General features: G+C 38.6%; 1 protein-coding gene across 7 annotated transcripts in view; it reads right to left on the bottom strand.

The window, feature by feature from the left end:
* The window catches only part of Ptprk (protein tyrosine phosphatase receptor type K), a 503,412-nt gene that overhangs the window by 212,530 nt on the left and 273,548 nt on the right, over window positions 1–17,334 (bottom strand). For all 7 annotated transcript variants that reach the window (XM_051175466.1, XM_051175470.1, XM_051175468.1 and 4 more), the window contains exon 6: window positions 13,335–13,509. In XM_051175466.1, coding sequence (XP_051031423.1) covers window positions 13,335–13,509 — 175 coding nt within the window. The remainder of the gene's footprint in view (window positions 1–13,334; window positions 13,510–17,334) is intronic.

Genomic DNA, 17,334 nt, shown 5'->3' with positions numbered 1-17,334 from the left:
TGAATCCATTTCTCCAGCATGAAGATTACAGGCAGGCATTGCCTACTATGTTCAGGTCTTACATGAAACTGGAGATTAGTTTCTCTTGCTTGGACAGAGAGCACTGAGCTACTTGCCTATCCCCAAGACCATTTTGATGTCCATGATAAAGCATGTTTTTGTTAGAAAATTAAAGGCAGAGAGAAATGGGATACAAATCATAGTGATGTTTTAAATCAATTCTATTTAAATTTGACATGTAAACGTTTCTTTCTCCTAACAATCACAGTAAACACAGTATCAGCAAGTAATTGCTCATTGGAAAGGTGTGTGTTGGTAATGATAGTTTCATCAGCACAATTTCCATGTTCCCTTTCCTGATCCAAAACCATCTGATCAAGGCACTGGTAACAGAAAAACATTCTATTTAAACTCTCAAAATAAGAGCATCAGCATGAACTGTTTGGACTCATTGGAATTAACAAGATACTTTTAAAACAAATAAATCTAAGATTTATTTTTAAAAAAAATAAATCTAAGACCAAGTCTCCAAGCACTGTAAGACCAGCTCCATGTAACACCAGAAGCTCAGAAGTACGAAAGGTCACCAATAGATTGCCCAATGCATTTTTATGAGATAAATTCAATTATAATTGCTGCAACTATTCCAGGCACAATTTAGACATAGAATCCAATTATCCATTTCATTTTCATTTATACCTCACGGACTAGATCATTTATCATGTTTCATGATAATGATCAGAAGACACATGGAAAGTGATTTCTGGAGGTAACAAATTACCTACCATATTAGCATAGCTTACAAGTTCCTGTCAACATCTACTATGCATAAATATGAGGTAATTAAATTTACAATGTGCAGGAGTGTTTGATATGCTACTTGCTTCCTTCACAGCTGCCAAAAACCTGAGTTGCTAAATGCAGCCATCCTGTTTGGTTGCAAATCAGGAATCATTATGACCCAGAACTCCAACAGGTACAGTCTGCTGGGCTCAAGTTGCTGAGATGTATCTTTCATCATTTGGTATTATTACGTCTTGCCACCAACCCATCCATCATGACAGCAGAGACGGTTTGGAATCATAGTCCTGGACCCGCACGTTACTGCTCCTTGAACTCTGCCTCATCCATCTTCTCCATCACTCCTGATTCACAGCTAAGTATCCTCTTATGGCTGCAAAACCAAGTGTGAACCAGTAATGCTTTTAACCTCTAGTGCCTCTCTAATAGTAATTGATTTCTCTTTATCGGGGAGCTACTGTTCAGAACAGACTACTCCTGGTTGCTGATGCTGAAAGATGATGTTTAAAAGGATTGATGCACAGAATTCCAATAGCAAGAAGGGAATGCATTGTCATACATTAGGCTTCTGCATACCCTAACTTTTTCTGTGTGAATATTTATTCACCCAACCTGAAAACAGATGTGCAAAGTTCACCCCCTCTCTGTCTCCTCTGTATGTGTGTGTCTATGCAAGACATGTATTGTTATGATCAGAAAATTATTTGTCACTGCTTCAAATATGCTTGAAAATTTTAAAATAACTTAATATTATGGAATTGAAAATGTTGTTTGTCAGCAAGAGAAACAAAGACAAATTTAAAGCGATATGCATCAACATAAGAATAAGCTGCCATATAAAGCAAACCCTGAACCATCCATCCCTTCTCTCTTCACAGATTGCTAGAACCTTCGAAAATGATACCAGTAAAATAGAGGATGGTGTGCAATAAACCATCCTGGGTGAAAGTCTTTAATTCAGCTCCATCTGAATGTTGTTATAAAAGTTTAATAAATCAAAATGATCAAAATGTTCCCAGTGGCAGGTGCGGATTTGGTTTCCAATTCAAATTCCCTTTAATATATGGCTACCCTGACACCTTGCATTTCTGCCATCCACACTGAATTCCAATACTCTGCCTTTCATCACCACCGTGCATCACCCAGCTTGCTCATGCTAACTGCTTTCAGCAATCCTGCACAAAACACAGAAATGTCAAGCCTAGTGGAAGTTTTACCACAGGAAAATTATGACAGGTGGAAACTCTTTATCTGTCCATAAGTAAATATTTTCAAACCACCTGCTGAACTGAATGACATTCTTGGAAAATATGGAAATACTTTGAGCAAAATGTCCTCAAAGGAAAATTTCACTACACATCCAGACCTAAAACAAATAAATAAATAAATCTGCTAGAAGAGAAAGGTAAAGTATTGTTATCAACAGCAATCACATTCTGAGGAGCAGACAAAAAAGGTAAACTCCTTGCAGAATTTGCCTCATTTCTGTGCAATAAAGTTTTGGTTTTAAATCATGGAAAAGATTTTACTTAACGCTTTTCCCTGTTTTCCTTTGACAACATTATCTCTATATAACCCTGGCGAACGTGATTCTCATTATATATAGATCAGGCTGGTTTTAAGCTTTTGATGATGACCCAGTCTGTCTACCTATGCCAAAACAGCTAGCCAAAAGGCAGCCTTTAATTCAGCCAGTTCATTTGAAATGATGAGGAACACATGCTTAAATATTATTTACCTGAGTTTGCACATGCAGATGTTGGTGATGAAGGTATTCTAACTCTATTGGTGTCCTTTTATTTACAAAATTCCATTTACGTATGTATGTATGTATGTATGTATGTATTTACCATGAGGTAAAATTTTCTAACAACGTGAATAAATGCAAAGAATTTTATTCAGGAGTCACCATGAATTCACTTTGTATGATTCTCATTATTAAAATGTAGTTAGTCTGCACATAATTCATATACCCAAATACTTTAAATCTAAATATGTTCCTTATGTCTGAACTGGAAATTTACAGTAAAAATCATCGTTTACTCGCTCAAATAAGTTGTTGTACAAGTCCTTTGAATTAATGTCCACAACACTAGATCTCAACTGGACTCTTAGGCTATAAATCTGGATCTCTCCCGACACTATACAATGTGATCAATGTATCCGCCATAAGTCCACGGTGGGGCCCCATTCTAACTATGCCACTTCTCCCGCAATGACCCGTCACCATCTCCAGCTTCGAGGACTGTCAATGTGCTGAACTTAGTCCCTGAAAATCCACCATGCTCAAAACCATGGCCCATCCTAGTCTCCTTTGAGATGTGCACATAGCACCTAATTGAACCCTCTCAGAATTCCGTATTTTTAGTTTTCACATCCTACCTCAGGGAGGATTATAGCACAACTATGGGTCTAAACCACGTCTTCTTGGCACAACTTCTAGCTATTTTGCTGTTAAACCCATCAATAATTAGGAAGAACTTCATCCCCTCATCTGAAGCAGCAAAGATTATATTCTTTTGATTCTGAGGGATGGAACTATGACAGAGTAGAAGGAACTCAACAGTGGGATACGCTGTGTTGCAATCAACAAGGACTGGACATTCGGGGTATATTCGATAAACGCAGAAATTGATATTTAATACACATTATTTCTTGGTGATGTGGTTTCAACAATGCAAAGAATATAAGACTTTGTTCTGAACAAATGTACCAAGAATAGTCATCATATAGAGATATTTTCCTAACTAAACAGTTTTAGGGGGACAGGTATATAATTGATCCCATTTCAAATAAGAAAATCATGACTGTTTGCATGTTGGGTATATGAACAAATGATTACAAATTTGAATGAAATAAGATTATGAGAGAACAGCTATGTTTGGGGAAGAGTGGAAAAAGCAAGAGCTAACAGTGGAAGGACTAGGAAAAAGATGCCATTAATACCGGATTTGTGAGAAGGGCTGGTATGCCCCTGGTGATCAAGGACTATGGGTACCGGAAAGAAATTCCCAGTTGTATTCAAGGGGAAAACATTTTGGCAAATTTGCATGGCTAAGGGCTATGGCCATGATATATTTATTTGTTTGTTTGTTTATTTATTTATCTAACCTAATATGAAGAGAAGTCCCTTCAGGAGATGGCAGGTCACCTAAGGAAAAACCTATATGTGTCTGAAGATGACAGGAACTGCCAGGAGGCAAGTGGAGCAATTAGACATAAACTGTGGGCACAGCTCTGTCCTAACAGACACAGAAGTAGTTATTGGGGGGCTTTTCCCCCCTTGTTTTACTGTAACCACAGATTCTGTCCTACTGTGTCTAAATGTGCTTCCAAACCATGCAAAAGGATAAGGAAACACAAAAGTGTTTGCTTTTTTAGCTTAAGCCTCAGAAAATAAAACTTGGAACACATGTGTTGTTCTAAATTATACCCCAAAGTTAAAAACAGTCCTCCCTCTATACCGCTCAAGAAAACACATTTACAGGCCTTACTTTCTCAAAAAACAAACACCAGAGGGAAGAGACCACTGTAAAGACCCAGGGCACTACAGATCTAAGTGTGGAAGGCAGCTGTCACCTTGCCCTTCCACTTACCTTTGTAAGAAGCCCCAGACTCAAATTCTAGTGTTTAATTCTTAAAAAGGTAAAGCTCTTCTTTTTTCTAGAACTTGCTAACTCTGAAGTAAACAAAAGCCAAGCCGAGGTCTGACAGAAATGTAAATGTTTATCTATATTAGTGGACTGTGGGCTTTTTTTCGATTGTTGCTCAACTACGCATTTCCTAGAAAAGACAAAAACCCATCTATACTGACTCGGAAAGGAAATAGATTTCTGCTATATTATGATAACCAAACGGGTTAGGGTGGATGGATTCATCTCAATATACAGATACATATTTATGTAACTCGCATGGTTAGGTTTTATAAGAGTTCTGAATGTCTTGCTTTTTTCTGTTTGAAGTCATAATAAAAGGTCACAGATACTAGGAAGTAGCATTCACATTACCCAGTTTTTTAAGAAGACACAAGTACTTAAGTGACAAACAATTCATACCAACTAAAAACTAAATACAAACGCCCCACACACCGGTAAGAGGAAAGGCGGTTGTTACTGACACTCTTAGAGGAGATCCGAGAAGGAACATTAATGAAATCAATAACACTGCAACAGTTCAGTCACCATGTTAACCACAACTAACGCTTCCACCACTATGACTTATCGGGCTGTCATCAATGGCTGAATTCCACTTGTCAGCTATAGGACTTCTTTTCAATTAACACCCTATAATACTCTCACAGTGTAACATCATTTACCGCATTAATGCTTAATACAATGACTGTTTGGTTGGGCTTTCCAGTTTTTCTTTTGTTCTGTTGGAGATTACTTTTTTCCTTATACAACTATAAACTCAAAGTGAAAATTCCTTGCCAAGATAGTAATTCTATATGTTTCAACTGAATTAAATTATAAATGTTGCAAGACTGAGGTGACTGTTCGTTTTGGTGTTTTCTGTTGTAGACTTGATAAGGGCTGATAAAAGATTTTCCAAGGAAGTTGCAAAGAAAGGCGGAGAGATTGAAATCTTAGCACAAACTGTCTTCGCTCTTTTCTTTTGGGGTTGAGATCAGGGTAAGAAAAATAGTGAAGAGAAGGGAAGCTTTAAAGAACAAAGACACTGGTTACTTTAAGGAGTAGAAGTCCCCTAGTAGACATCAGTCCAAATTATATTTATCACAAACTCCAAGAGCAGGGAACTGAAGAGTTCCGGAAGAAAGAGCTGCAGCCTATGCTTGCAAATCACATTCCCTCAAGATCCACACAAATAATTATTTAGCACGTCAACAGTGTACTCCCTCACTGATTCTTTGCAAGTCCTTAAGAAGAATAGTCACAAACTAAACCCTCAAAGATTCACTTCAAAGGCCACTGGCCACAGCTCCCAGGTGAACATTGACTGCCACTTCATACAAGTGAGTCACTCAGAGAAACCTGAAGGTGCCCTTGGGGAGAGGATTCATGCCGCATTTTAATGTTTGAAATGAGCTTAGAGAATGTACATACAATGACAAGGATGACTTAGTCAAAACATGTTTTTTCAAATTCCAACATTTTGGAGAGTAGCTATCAGGAGAAACAGGCAATGGGGTTGGGAACAATGTATGCAGAAGCGGGCACGACACTTTAAGCATCTTTAAGTCTTAAGTGCTAATGAAGAGCACACTTAACGCCCAATTATCTTTCAATGAACGCAGATCTTGTTACACTTTTTAATATTTTTCAATTTGAAAAAGCATTCCTCCAACTGACTATAAGAGCAACTAAAACTTGTCTACTTTCTGGTTATAGAACAGTGCAGCACCCGAAAGAAGTCCGCTCTTGTGCACCTTTGGAATTAGATGTGTACCAGGCATCCTGAATGATGAGACACCTGAATCAGAAGTGGGTACGCAGGATGAGAGGAGACTCTAAACGTTTCCTTTATCATTTTCAAGGGTACAGTAGCAAAGAAAAAAAAAAAAAAGCCATGAAACTTTAAATCTCCTATAAACATAGAAAGATTGGTATCTGTTGACTGTATAGCTTTCCTCCCTTTCTAAGGGCAGTAGATAGAAGAGAAATGTGGTTTATGAATATGTTCCACAACGTTCATCACAGTTCACATTTTATAAAATGGAGATGTTTAAATAGCAACTTAAAAACAACAAAAAGCCCTTCAGGATCCCTGCCTAGTTCACTAGTTTTCACAATATAAGTAAAGAAAGGAGATCTTCAAGTCACCATTAAGAAAAAAGATCTTTGTATGAATTCACAGGTTTGACAGCTATGCTATGGAAACTGGTTAAAAATCAATATCCTGTGGCATTAAGCAGGCTGCTGACAGTCTGGAGCTAGAAATTCCACGGCGTTCAAACCGCCAGCTAGCAGGAGTCTTAGTAAAGCATGTCATTCTTCCCACTGCTCAAATACCTTTGCTGTTAATAGAAAAATGAAATATTTAAAAGTGATTTTAAAAAAAAAAAAAAACTAGTATGCACAGAGAGATGATACAGCCGGAAAATGAATATTGGACAAAATAAGATTAATTTTTCGGGTGAAAAAAATGTTTTGAGCCTGACATAAAAGCAGCTCCCGCACTTCACCTGGGGAAGCAAAGAGCAGTCCATGCCTGGAAGAAGGGAGTGCCTTGCCTTCGCTGTCCACCCGCAGGATGCAGGATGGAGGAGTCCTCTCCTCCCTCCTCTAGCCTCATCCAGCTCAGCCACTGTCACTGCCAACAAATCACTGTGTGGTTAATTTAGAGAAAGCTACCAAGTTTATGTTACTAAGTAAATCAGCTGAACTTAAAACTACAAATAACTAAAGTAAAAACAGTCTTACTGTTCACATCCAAGTCCTGCATTAACAGTGACATGTGTTCTCAAGTGCTAAACGGTAGTACAGCAGCTAGTCACAGCGCAGCCTGGAGGAACTCTGGTCTCCCTGGTGACATGAGGCCAGTGCTGCTTAGCCAGTATGACAAACCCTTCTCCAACACTGACACATTCCAAACTCTGTATGTTCCTGGAGACCCATCATGCTCTACCTTCTCTGGGAATGTTGCCTCAGTTACTGCCTCTCTGAATGGAACAAATAATCACATGAATACACTGTTTATGCTCTGGAGCCCTGAGTACAAAAGTTCATTCCTGCTCCACTGAATAATCGAGTTGGTTTCCAACATCTAGCTATGCTGAACACCACCACTAAAATCTCTTAATTTTTTTTCAAGATTCATTTATATTATTTTAGATGAATTACTGTTTTGTCTGAATCTATGTCTACATATTATATATAACATTTGTGTGCCTATTACCCACAGGGGTCAGGGAAGGGCATCAGATCCCCTGGGACCATAGTCACAAATGATTTTGAGCTACCATGTAGATGCTGGGAACTGAACCTGGGGCCTCTGCAATAGCAATAAGTGTTGTTTGCCATGATACAGTCTTTACAGCCCCTAAAATAGTTCATTTTAGTTTCCCAGCTATCAGTCTGGGGACCCATGAGCTCCTCCTTGTTCAGGTCAGCTGTCTCTGTGGGTTTCTGCAGCCTGGTCTTGTCCTCTCTCCATCTGGATTCCAGTTCGGCTCAGGGTTTAGCTGTGGGTGTCTGCTTCTGTTTCCATCAGCTACTAGATGAGGGCTCTATGATGGTGCATAAATTAGTCGTCAATCTCATTATCAAGGAAGGGCATTTATGGTAGCCTTTCTACCATTGCTCAAATTGTTAGGTGGGGTCAGTCTTGTAGGTCTTTGGACACTTCTCTAGAGTCAGTTTTCTCTTCAGACTTATAATAGCTCTCTCTCTCTCTCTCTCTCTCTCTCTCTCTCTCTCTCTCTCTCTCTCTCTCTCTCTCTCTCCTGTCTTCTATTCCTCCCCTGACTCAATCTTCCTAGTCCCAAGTGCTTTCCTCTCCTCCCCTTGATACAGGAAAATAGCACTGGAGCAACTCAGACCCCCTGAACATGGGTCTCAGTTAGAAGGCCTGGGCAGTCTAAGGGACCTGACAGTGGAACCAGGATGTATCCCTGGTGCACAAAAGGACTTTGAGTGCATATTCCCCATGAAGGGATAGTCCCTTAGCCTAGAGGCAAGGGGGAGGGACAGATTTTGTTGACCCTTCCTGGAAGGCATCACCCTCCCTGTGGAGTGGGGGTTAGGGGTGGGATGGAAGGGTGGTCAGGGGGCATAGGAGGGAGGGAGAGAGGGGGGAAGGAAGGGAGAGGAACTGGGATTGACTTGTAAAATAAGAAAAATAAGTAAGTATATAAAATAGTTAATTATGTATTAACTTTTTAAAAAATATTAACTTTAAAAAGTAACATACAAAGGAACAGGTTTTATCATGGCCTTTTCATTTTAATGCACCCTTTGTTTTATGATGCCCTCCTGCACTGCTCTATTGTTCTCCCAGGATGGGGTCAGACAGCATTGAATAGGCTGGTACCCTTTGACAGGGACATTAGTTGACCTTGTGATATAATGCCCAATCACTGACCTTAGAGTAAAGAACTACAAAGAACCTAGGTCCTTAATGACTCCATCAAACAACCCAGAAGCCTTCCTCAGCACCCTCTAGCCAACCAAAAATGTCAATGAATGCATCATGTGATTCACACTGAGTATCAATGGCAATCATGCAATTTCAAACCGCAACGATAAGTAAGTTGAACACAAATATTTAATAAGTGTGGGTAAAGGAGACTGAGAATCACCCTATTCTTGACTAAAGTTGACTTATTCACTAAGGATAGATAAACCTATTAACTTAATATGTTCCATTGCCAGAACATTTTGCAAGGGCCAATAATAGACTGAAATATTTAAAATTCAAAACACTAACAACTTTAAAACAAAAATGTACTTTAAAAATTTTCAAAGGTGGCCAGGCAGTGGTAGTGCACACCTTTAATCTCAGCATTGGAGGCCAGTGTGATCAACAAAGCACGTTCAAGGGCAGCCAGAGCTACATAGTGAGATGCTATCTCAATTAAAAAACACAATTTAGCCAGGCAATTCTGGTGCATGCCTTTAATTCTAGCACATGGGAGGCAGAGTCAGGTGGATAACTGTGAGTTCGAGGCCAGCATGATCCACAGAGAGGGTTCCAGGACAGGCTCCAAAGCTTCAGAGAAACCCTGTCTCAAAAAACCAAACATCACGTAGGACAGTAGTAGTGGATGTCTGTAATCTATCCCCTGGTATTTGGGGACTGGAGAAGTAGGAAGTAGTTAAAAAACAGACTGGGATGGATGCACAAGACTCTTTCCCAAAATAATAGGAAAAGTAAAATGTAGACGAGTATCAAGAAAAGTTAAATGCAAAATGTCAGAGACAATTTCCCGTAGGAGTTTAGGGGGTCGTTTTTTGGACCAATGAAAATCCACCTGTGATTTAGGTGAACAGAAAGAAGCTCACATATGAGACAGTGAAGAAGAAACTTTGCCCCCACACATTAAGCCGTGAGGCCTAGCTTCTGCTGCAGGGCTGGCAAGCACCACTTTTGCACACTCTTTACAGACAGCCTTCCTTCAACTTTTGGCCTCACTGAACTAAATGTCTCTTCTTGGCCTCAGATGTGCAAAAGCTTCTCTGTCAACAAAGATCAGCTTCCGCAAGTTGCAGCAGTTATCATTACTCAAAACGGTCTGGAAGCAATGCTAACGTTGTTGCAAAGTAAATGCTGTTCGCCATCCCACTCTGCTATTCCTGTGGCTCTGGAAGCACATAGATCAATATTCCTTGGCATGAGGATTTTGCAGTAAAATTTTCACTTGTAGCAACCAAGGGAAAAAACCCTTGAGCATGGTCTGTCACTTCCAGTTTAAGAGAAAATGCACTAATAAACTCTTACCCATGGGTCATGTTTGACAACAGGCAACACTATGCCAACTCTCATTAAAGACTATTCATATCAGTGCCCCAAAAATTTCCTTTAAAATTACCATCTTTTGTGTCCATACAGCAGGACATCAGTTTTAAATGTGCCGCTGAGAGATACGACCTGTCATCATGTCTAATTTTCCCCACTGTTTCAATACCAGGACAGCTGACACCCAGGGGCATGGTTTTGGCTAGAAATCAGGACCCCCAGGGAGATCGATTTGGTTTGTAGTATTTATTTTGTTGTTATCTGGACAAATAAGAAAATGCATTCCTTTATATTGGTTCTCAGATAAACTGATAAGCAAATTGTCACCTGTAAATATTTGACCCAGATCCTAAAATACTTTGACAATAAGTGAAACTGTCAAAAGTATCAAAATGGATATTTGCAATGTTAACAAAAGTGTGGCTAACATGTCCAGAGCACTATGACATGCTAACACATGTTTAAATCAAAATCTAAAGTAAAATGGATAAGTAGAATTTTTTTATAAAAGAAAAAGTTAAATTTTGTGTGGAAGTTAAGAATTCATTTAAAATGCTGTAAAACAGTGTATTTGTCACCAACTGAAAAAAAACTAGGCTTCAATAAAATTGTAGAAATATACTTGTAAATCAAACAACAAGGAACAGAGCCATAGCAAAGTTCTTGTATGCTTGAAAATCATTTATAACACCCTGGGATTCATATCCAGAAATTCAAAAAACAAGCAAGTGGAAAAAAAAAAAAAGAGTATTATAAATACTGAAGATCTAATCATGGCACACTAATTGCTTTTAATAAATGAGCAAAGGTTTCCATTAATATAAGGAAAGGACATGAATAAATTGTCACCCACTACACACAAACAGCCAGTACATACACTGGGGGCCCCATATCTTAAGAAGTATATATGTAACTACATGTGTGCTCGTACATAATTTATCTTCTCTATTTCGTCACATGTTTAACTATGCATTGTATTTGTTAGGGTGTACAAAAACATTCTAAGCACCCTAAGCAAGTATCACTTCTTTCGTGGTTGCACATTTGATTTCTTACACAGGATTTGGAAGATGCAGCGAGCATGGTGCTTCAACAGACATCCCTGCAAACATGGCATGTGAAATAGCTAAAGCATGACCAAGCGCATCTTGTGTCTTCAGAATTAGACTCATACAAAAAAAAAAAAAAAAAAAAAAAAAACCAAAAACAAAAACAAAAAACAAAACAGCAATGGCGCTCAATACCGATAAATGAGATTCACATGAGAGGGACTGAAATGTGGTCAACACTACTGAATGAGACTGGTCAGTGTGACTGTGTAGCATGTCATCTTTCTCAGCCAGGCCGTAAAATAGTCTGATGCCTTCTTACTCTTTAATCAAACGGTTTGTAATTTCATGAACTTGTGCAGGTACATTGAAGATAAGAGCATACTCGTCCCACAATGATCAACTTTTGCTTTTTTTTAATAAGCTATGCCATCTCAGAAATGTATATAAGAAATGAAGATGATTTGTTGATAACGTGAATGCTAGAGAAACATGGGTGTGTAGTCTGGCTCCATCAAGTATTCTATTGTTATCAACTATCCTGAACTTTAATTTCCTGTTTTCTATAGCTATTAAAGAATAGTGTATGAGGATCAAGTACAACTCCAAACAATGTTTGTAACAATTCTTCATCCTCAAGCATTATAAAACAGATTAATGAGATATAAATATATCTCATTTTTCTTTCAGCTCTGGGCTATAGCCTGTGCTGTCCTTTAGGCCTGTTGTAGTTTCTGGGGTTTTTTTTTGGGGGGAAGGGGGGTTTCCTTTTTTAAAGATTTGTTTATATTTTTATTTTTATTCACATGCATGTATGTGTACCTATGTGAGGATCTTTGCAGGTGAGTGTGGGTGCCCAGGAGAATACACGACTGTGGTTGGTGGCAGTTGTGAGGCACCTGATGTGAGGACTGGGAACTGAACTTGGGTTCTCTGAAAGAGCAAAATGCTCTCTTAGGCACAATGTGGCCTCTCTAGCCGCAAGAATTCACCTTTACCTAATGTCTTCTCTCATCCTGCATTTCCGTAACAGGAAAGATTCGTTCACAAATGGTTCCCCTATTGCTCTATGCAATTTCACAGTCCAGTTTTCATTAGGTTGGCCAAATGTCTCCATGTTGAGGTTTACATAATTTTCATTTGTGTCAAGACCGACTGTCTGATATCTGTCTGATATCTGATTCAACAAAGCTTCTTTGCTTCTAAATTTTCATTAAACTGTCTTTCTCCCTCTGTACTTCATCTTGTCACCGCTTCCAAGAGACTATGAAACCACTTTCATGACAAGAGCAATCTTCACCAAAACACATACTACAATCACATGCTACACATAAAGCTACACACATTACATATTACCGAATACATAAGATTCCTCTGTCAAAGGTCATGTTGACAGGATCCCTTGTGTACTGTCTACATGGTTTCCCTATAAACTAAATTGCTGTCTGAGATAAAATAAGGACTTTTAAATTTTTAATAAAGGTAATATATATCTTGAATTTGCCTACAGTTTTCCTGTAGTCACAATAGATATGCCTAACACGACAACCTTTCATGTTCCTCTAACAATTTTAGCATCTAAGAAGATTTAAAAAAAAAAAAAAAAAAACTCATTTTAACTTTACAAAATTTGAGAAAAGACCAGAATTAATGAGCACTTAGTACAGAGATTTGCTACTGATATTGTTTACAGTGCTGCCTTAAATATTAGTGTGACCTTGTTGTCACAACATTTCTTGGAAAACAGCACTGTAGCAGTACCTGCAGAATTTCTCAAACAAGAGGGAACATCTCTCGAGTTGGGATGACAGCTACAGGGAAGAAAATACTGTACATGTTTCACCACATTAAACATGGCAAATATGACTTCCTTTGAGAGCACACTGGTTGGATAACAAATTGACAAATGTTAAAATGAATCCCCATTCTACTTGACATCATCTAAATTTTGATAATGACACAGAATAGTGACTTGTAATGAAGAAAACCATGGTTTAAAACTCAATCACAGTCTATAGACTTGCTTAGTTCTAATAAAGGCAAGTGATTTCATGAAGCAAAAAGTGTTACCTCTCACAATAAGTTGAGCAAAATTGGAGACCCCAGAACCTCTTTCGGACTGAGTTACACAGCGGTACAAATCCTGGTCAGTTTTTGTCACTTCTTGCAATCTGAAAGAGGCAGCAAATCTTCTGTGATTGATGTTCTTAGTCTGGGCTACAGGTATGTCTTCTCCATTGCGTCTCTGCAAACAGAAACCAATCTTTAGAAACAGGTTGTTCACCATGCCATAAATCTAAAGTATCTCAACAAAGCAATATCTGTGATGAATTATTCTGGTTGCTAAACTATTTGGAATATGCCTGCATAGCCACATAGAATTCTACCTTTGTCATGCAACCTGGGAAAGCAAATAATATCAGAATCCTTAAAAGGATGTATAGTTGAATCTATGTTCTGAGGTTTTATAAAAATTATTACAGCGAAATATATGCATTACCAAAAATCTGAGGGCATCACAGAAAATGAGTACCTTTATGGGAAAAGAAGATGGCCTTGTTTCTGGTGATACCAATATGACCTACACACACTATGTAGTAGTGACCCCCCAAGGGGATGAAGATTATGCCATATACATTCTTGTTTCAAATATATAGCATGTTCTTGGCACAGAATGACAATAAAATACTGATTGATGATTAAGAGTCGGCCCTCTCGGCAAGCGACTATCTCTTCAGGATTAATGACATCCAATTTATGGTTTTTAAAGAAGTAATCCAAAAAAACAAAAAAAGCATAACTGTTAAAAGCATACCTGTCAAGTTTAAAAATGAAAAAGTAGGAAATATATTTATGATATCACAGTATCTCATACAAAACCAATAAGCATAAACTAGAAGGGAGATGATGGTTATTTTCAACTTTAATAAAATTTATAACTTTTATATGTTGAAAGACATAAATAAAAAGGGGGGACATAGACTGTGATGAGATATTTGTCAAAAAATATAACCACAAAAAGATAAACAGCTAAGATATGTAAAGGTATTTTATAGTTGATAAACAACCAGTCCAAAACTAGACTGGCTGTAGAAAGATAAAAGGCATATGTCTAAGAACAAGGAAAGGAGTCATCAGTCCACATTTTCAAAGTTCTATATGTCAAATACAGACAAGTGTCAAAGAAAAGCTCTACCTATGAGAACGCATCAGTTAGGAGCTCAAGCGCCTGTGTTACTGGTGAAATTCTAAATATCCATGGGGTTAAAATACATGGAATATTATGCCAAAGGATTACATGTAGGTAATGTGCGAAGCTGTTGATGACCTTTCTACACTAGGAATGAATTCTAAAAACGACGGATTAGTCATTAAGAAAATGGAAGATGGGACTAGGGATGCAACTTAACTGATAGAATACTGGCCTAGCATTAGTAAGGCCCAGGTTTAAATCCAGCAACACAGAACCAGGCATGGAGAAGAGCACAGGATCAGAAGTTCAAGGCTATCCTAAGTTACAAAATAGTAAGAAATAAACGAGGGGGGAAAAGGTGAACAGTAGGAAATCTACAAAGCCCAGCAATTACACTTCTAGGTTTCTACTTCTGAATCACTCACATATGTGTGATTGAGAAAATATATGGGAATATTGACTTTGGTAGCATTTGGAATAGTCAAATACAAGGAGATCTGAATCTTTCAGAACTCTGCTCAACCTAATGCAAAGAGTCAGGGAACTCCACTGGGAGCAGAACAGAGAAGGTGCAAAGGACAAGATTGAGCCCTTCAGTCTCCCACAGTGCTACTGATGGCATCTGGCAATGGCTCAGGCTGAAACTGCCTGTGTGGTCAACAGTTCCCAATTATCAATGAGATACCACGGCCTCTCGAATTTATTGGAACATTAACAATTGTTTAGCACTCATTGGCTCCCACATCACACTGGCTGGTAATACATGTGCATGTATAATGAGAGGAAGGAAGGGAGGGAGGGAAAGAGGGAGGGAGGGGTGATGGGAGATGTCTTTCTGTAAATATGTTTCTCATACTGGTTAATGAATGAAGCACTGTTGGCCAATAAGAAAGGAAGACAGGAGGGACGAGGAGAAAAGGAAGAAAGAGGAAGTAGTAAGGAGGAGTCAAGATGGAGAGTCTGGAGAAAGCAGAACCGCCAGCCGCCTCTCCCTGGTAAGAAAACGTGGAAATACATAGAAATGGGTTAATACTTAAGACAGAGCTAGCTGATAAGAAACTAGTACCTGGCCAACAGCATTGTATCAAATACAGAGTCTCGGTGTGTAAATTGGGGCTGGCGCGGTGGCGGGACAAGACCAGCGGCGGGAGGAAAAGCCCAACTCCTTACATAGCGGAGTCTTAATAAATGGAAGATATAACACACAAATACCAAATATGTACTTCTATTAGAGTGTGAGAAAGTGAATAAACATTTTCAAAGATTTTGGGAACTTCTGTATATTACAAAAGAAATATTATATTGCTTCAATTGTCTTTCTCTTGTTTCCTTCAGGGGAGTTGAGAGAGAGAGAGAAAGAGAGAGAGAGACAGAGAGAGAGAGAGACAGAGAGAGAGAGAGAAAAAACAGGGTCAAATAATTTCCTATGTCACTAACTATACAGTTTCCTATCATACTTTTCAAATACTATACACATGAATATTATGGAATACAATTGTCTAAACAAGAGAATACTTACACTTATGTTTTTAGTTTTTCATCGGTGATTATGTAAACTCTCTCCTAACCACTGATTGCATGAATTGTCTACCAAGAAACCCTTCTTAGAAAATTTACATTATATGAACGAAATCTAAATGTAATCACCTCAGTTGCCACATGGCAGATAGGACAAAAGAAGACAGATGGGGGAGGTAGGGAAATTTGTGCACACACATACGCAAGCACGCACGCATTCTCTCTCTCTCTCTCTCTCTCTCTCTCTCTCTCTCTCTCTCTCTCTCTCTGTTTTTGGAGACAGGGTTTCACTGTGTAGCCCTCGCTGACCTAAAACTCACTCTGAAGATCAGGGTGGCCGTGAACTCACAGAGATCCCCCTGCTTCTGCCTCACAAGAACTGGTAATGAAGGCATGCACTGCCACCATCTGGCTAGCCATGACATATTTTTACATGCAGGATCTTATAACAATACCGATAGAAATAAAATCACTCATTTTGGGATGATGGCAACGCGTCCACTTGCTATATTGAGAAGAAACAAATGAAAACTAAGATTGCAAGAGCATCTCCTGGGGAGTTTCCAATCTCATCAAGTTGAAACGTGTATGATAGGCATGTATTAGAATTCATTTTGCGTGAAGGCAAAGAGAAACAAAAGGATGCAGGGATAGCAAAGAAACAGAATGAAATGGAGAATCAACAATAAATTATGTGTGAAAGAAGCATCATGAAATATATTACTTTGTATGCTTGTCTTAAAATGCAAGCAAATCACAAACAGAAAAAAAATAAAAAATGAAGCATTAAAAATTGCCATTTTCAACACAGGGAATTAAGGGCCTTGAGGAATAACAGTGCTAAGATAAAAAAAAGATGAGACCATTGAACCCTCTGCTATTATACCAGGTCCCACTTACACTGTGATCACAGGATCAAATCTGACCCTGGGGTTGCAAAGAAAATGGAATCACATTGACCTGAAGTGAGGAGGCAGACCTACCTATTAAAGGACTCATTTGCTTTAAGTCACTAAAACTACCTTACAGTGAGTGAGCGGGGACATATTTCAATGTAATACAGTGATGTCTTAGGATGTAGTTCAGTAATAGAAGTCTACCCTAGATTATACAAGGACACATGCACACATAAGTACATCCCCTCACCCCATCTCTGTGTATCTATCTCTCTCTCTCTCCCTCACTCTTAATTTGAGTGGGTGGGTAATGGTAGAGACAAAGAAACAAGGATATAAATTAATTAGCCCTGGATGGAATAAATGGATGATGCCCCAAGGGATGTTGGCATTGTTTTATTCTTGAGCTACGTGGTTGCTGTATTCCCCAGATTTACTGAGATTTGGGGAGGATGCTCAGTAG

The sequence above is a fragment of the Phodopus roborovskii genome, unplaced genomic scaffold (genome assembly GCF_943737965.1).
Source record: "Phodopus roborovskii unplaced genomic scaffold, PHOROB, whole genome shotgun sequence".
Taxonomy (NCBI): domain Eukaryota; kingdom Metazoa; phylum Chordata; class Mammalia; order Rodentia; family Cricetidae; genus Phodopus; species Phodopus roborovskii.
This window is presented reverse-complemented; position numbering and strand designations above follow the sequence as displayed.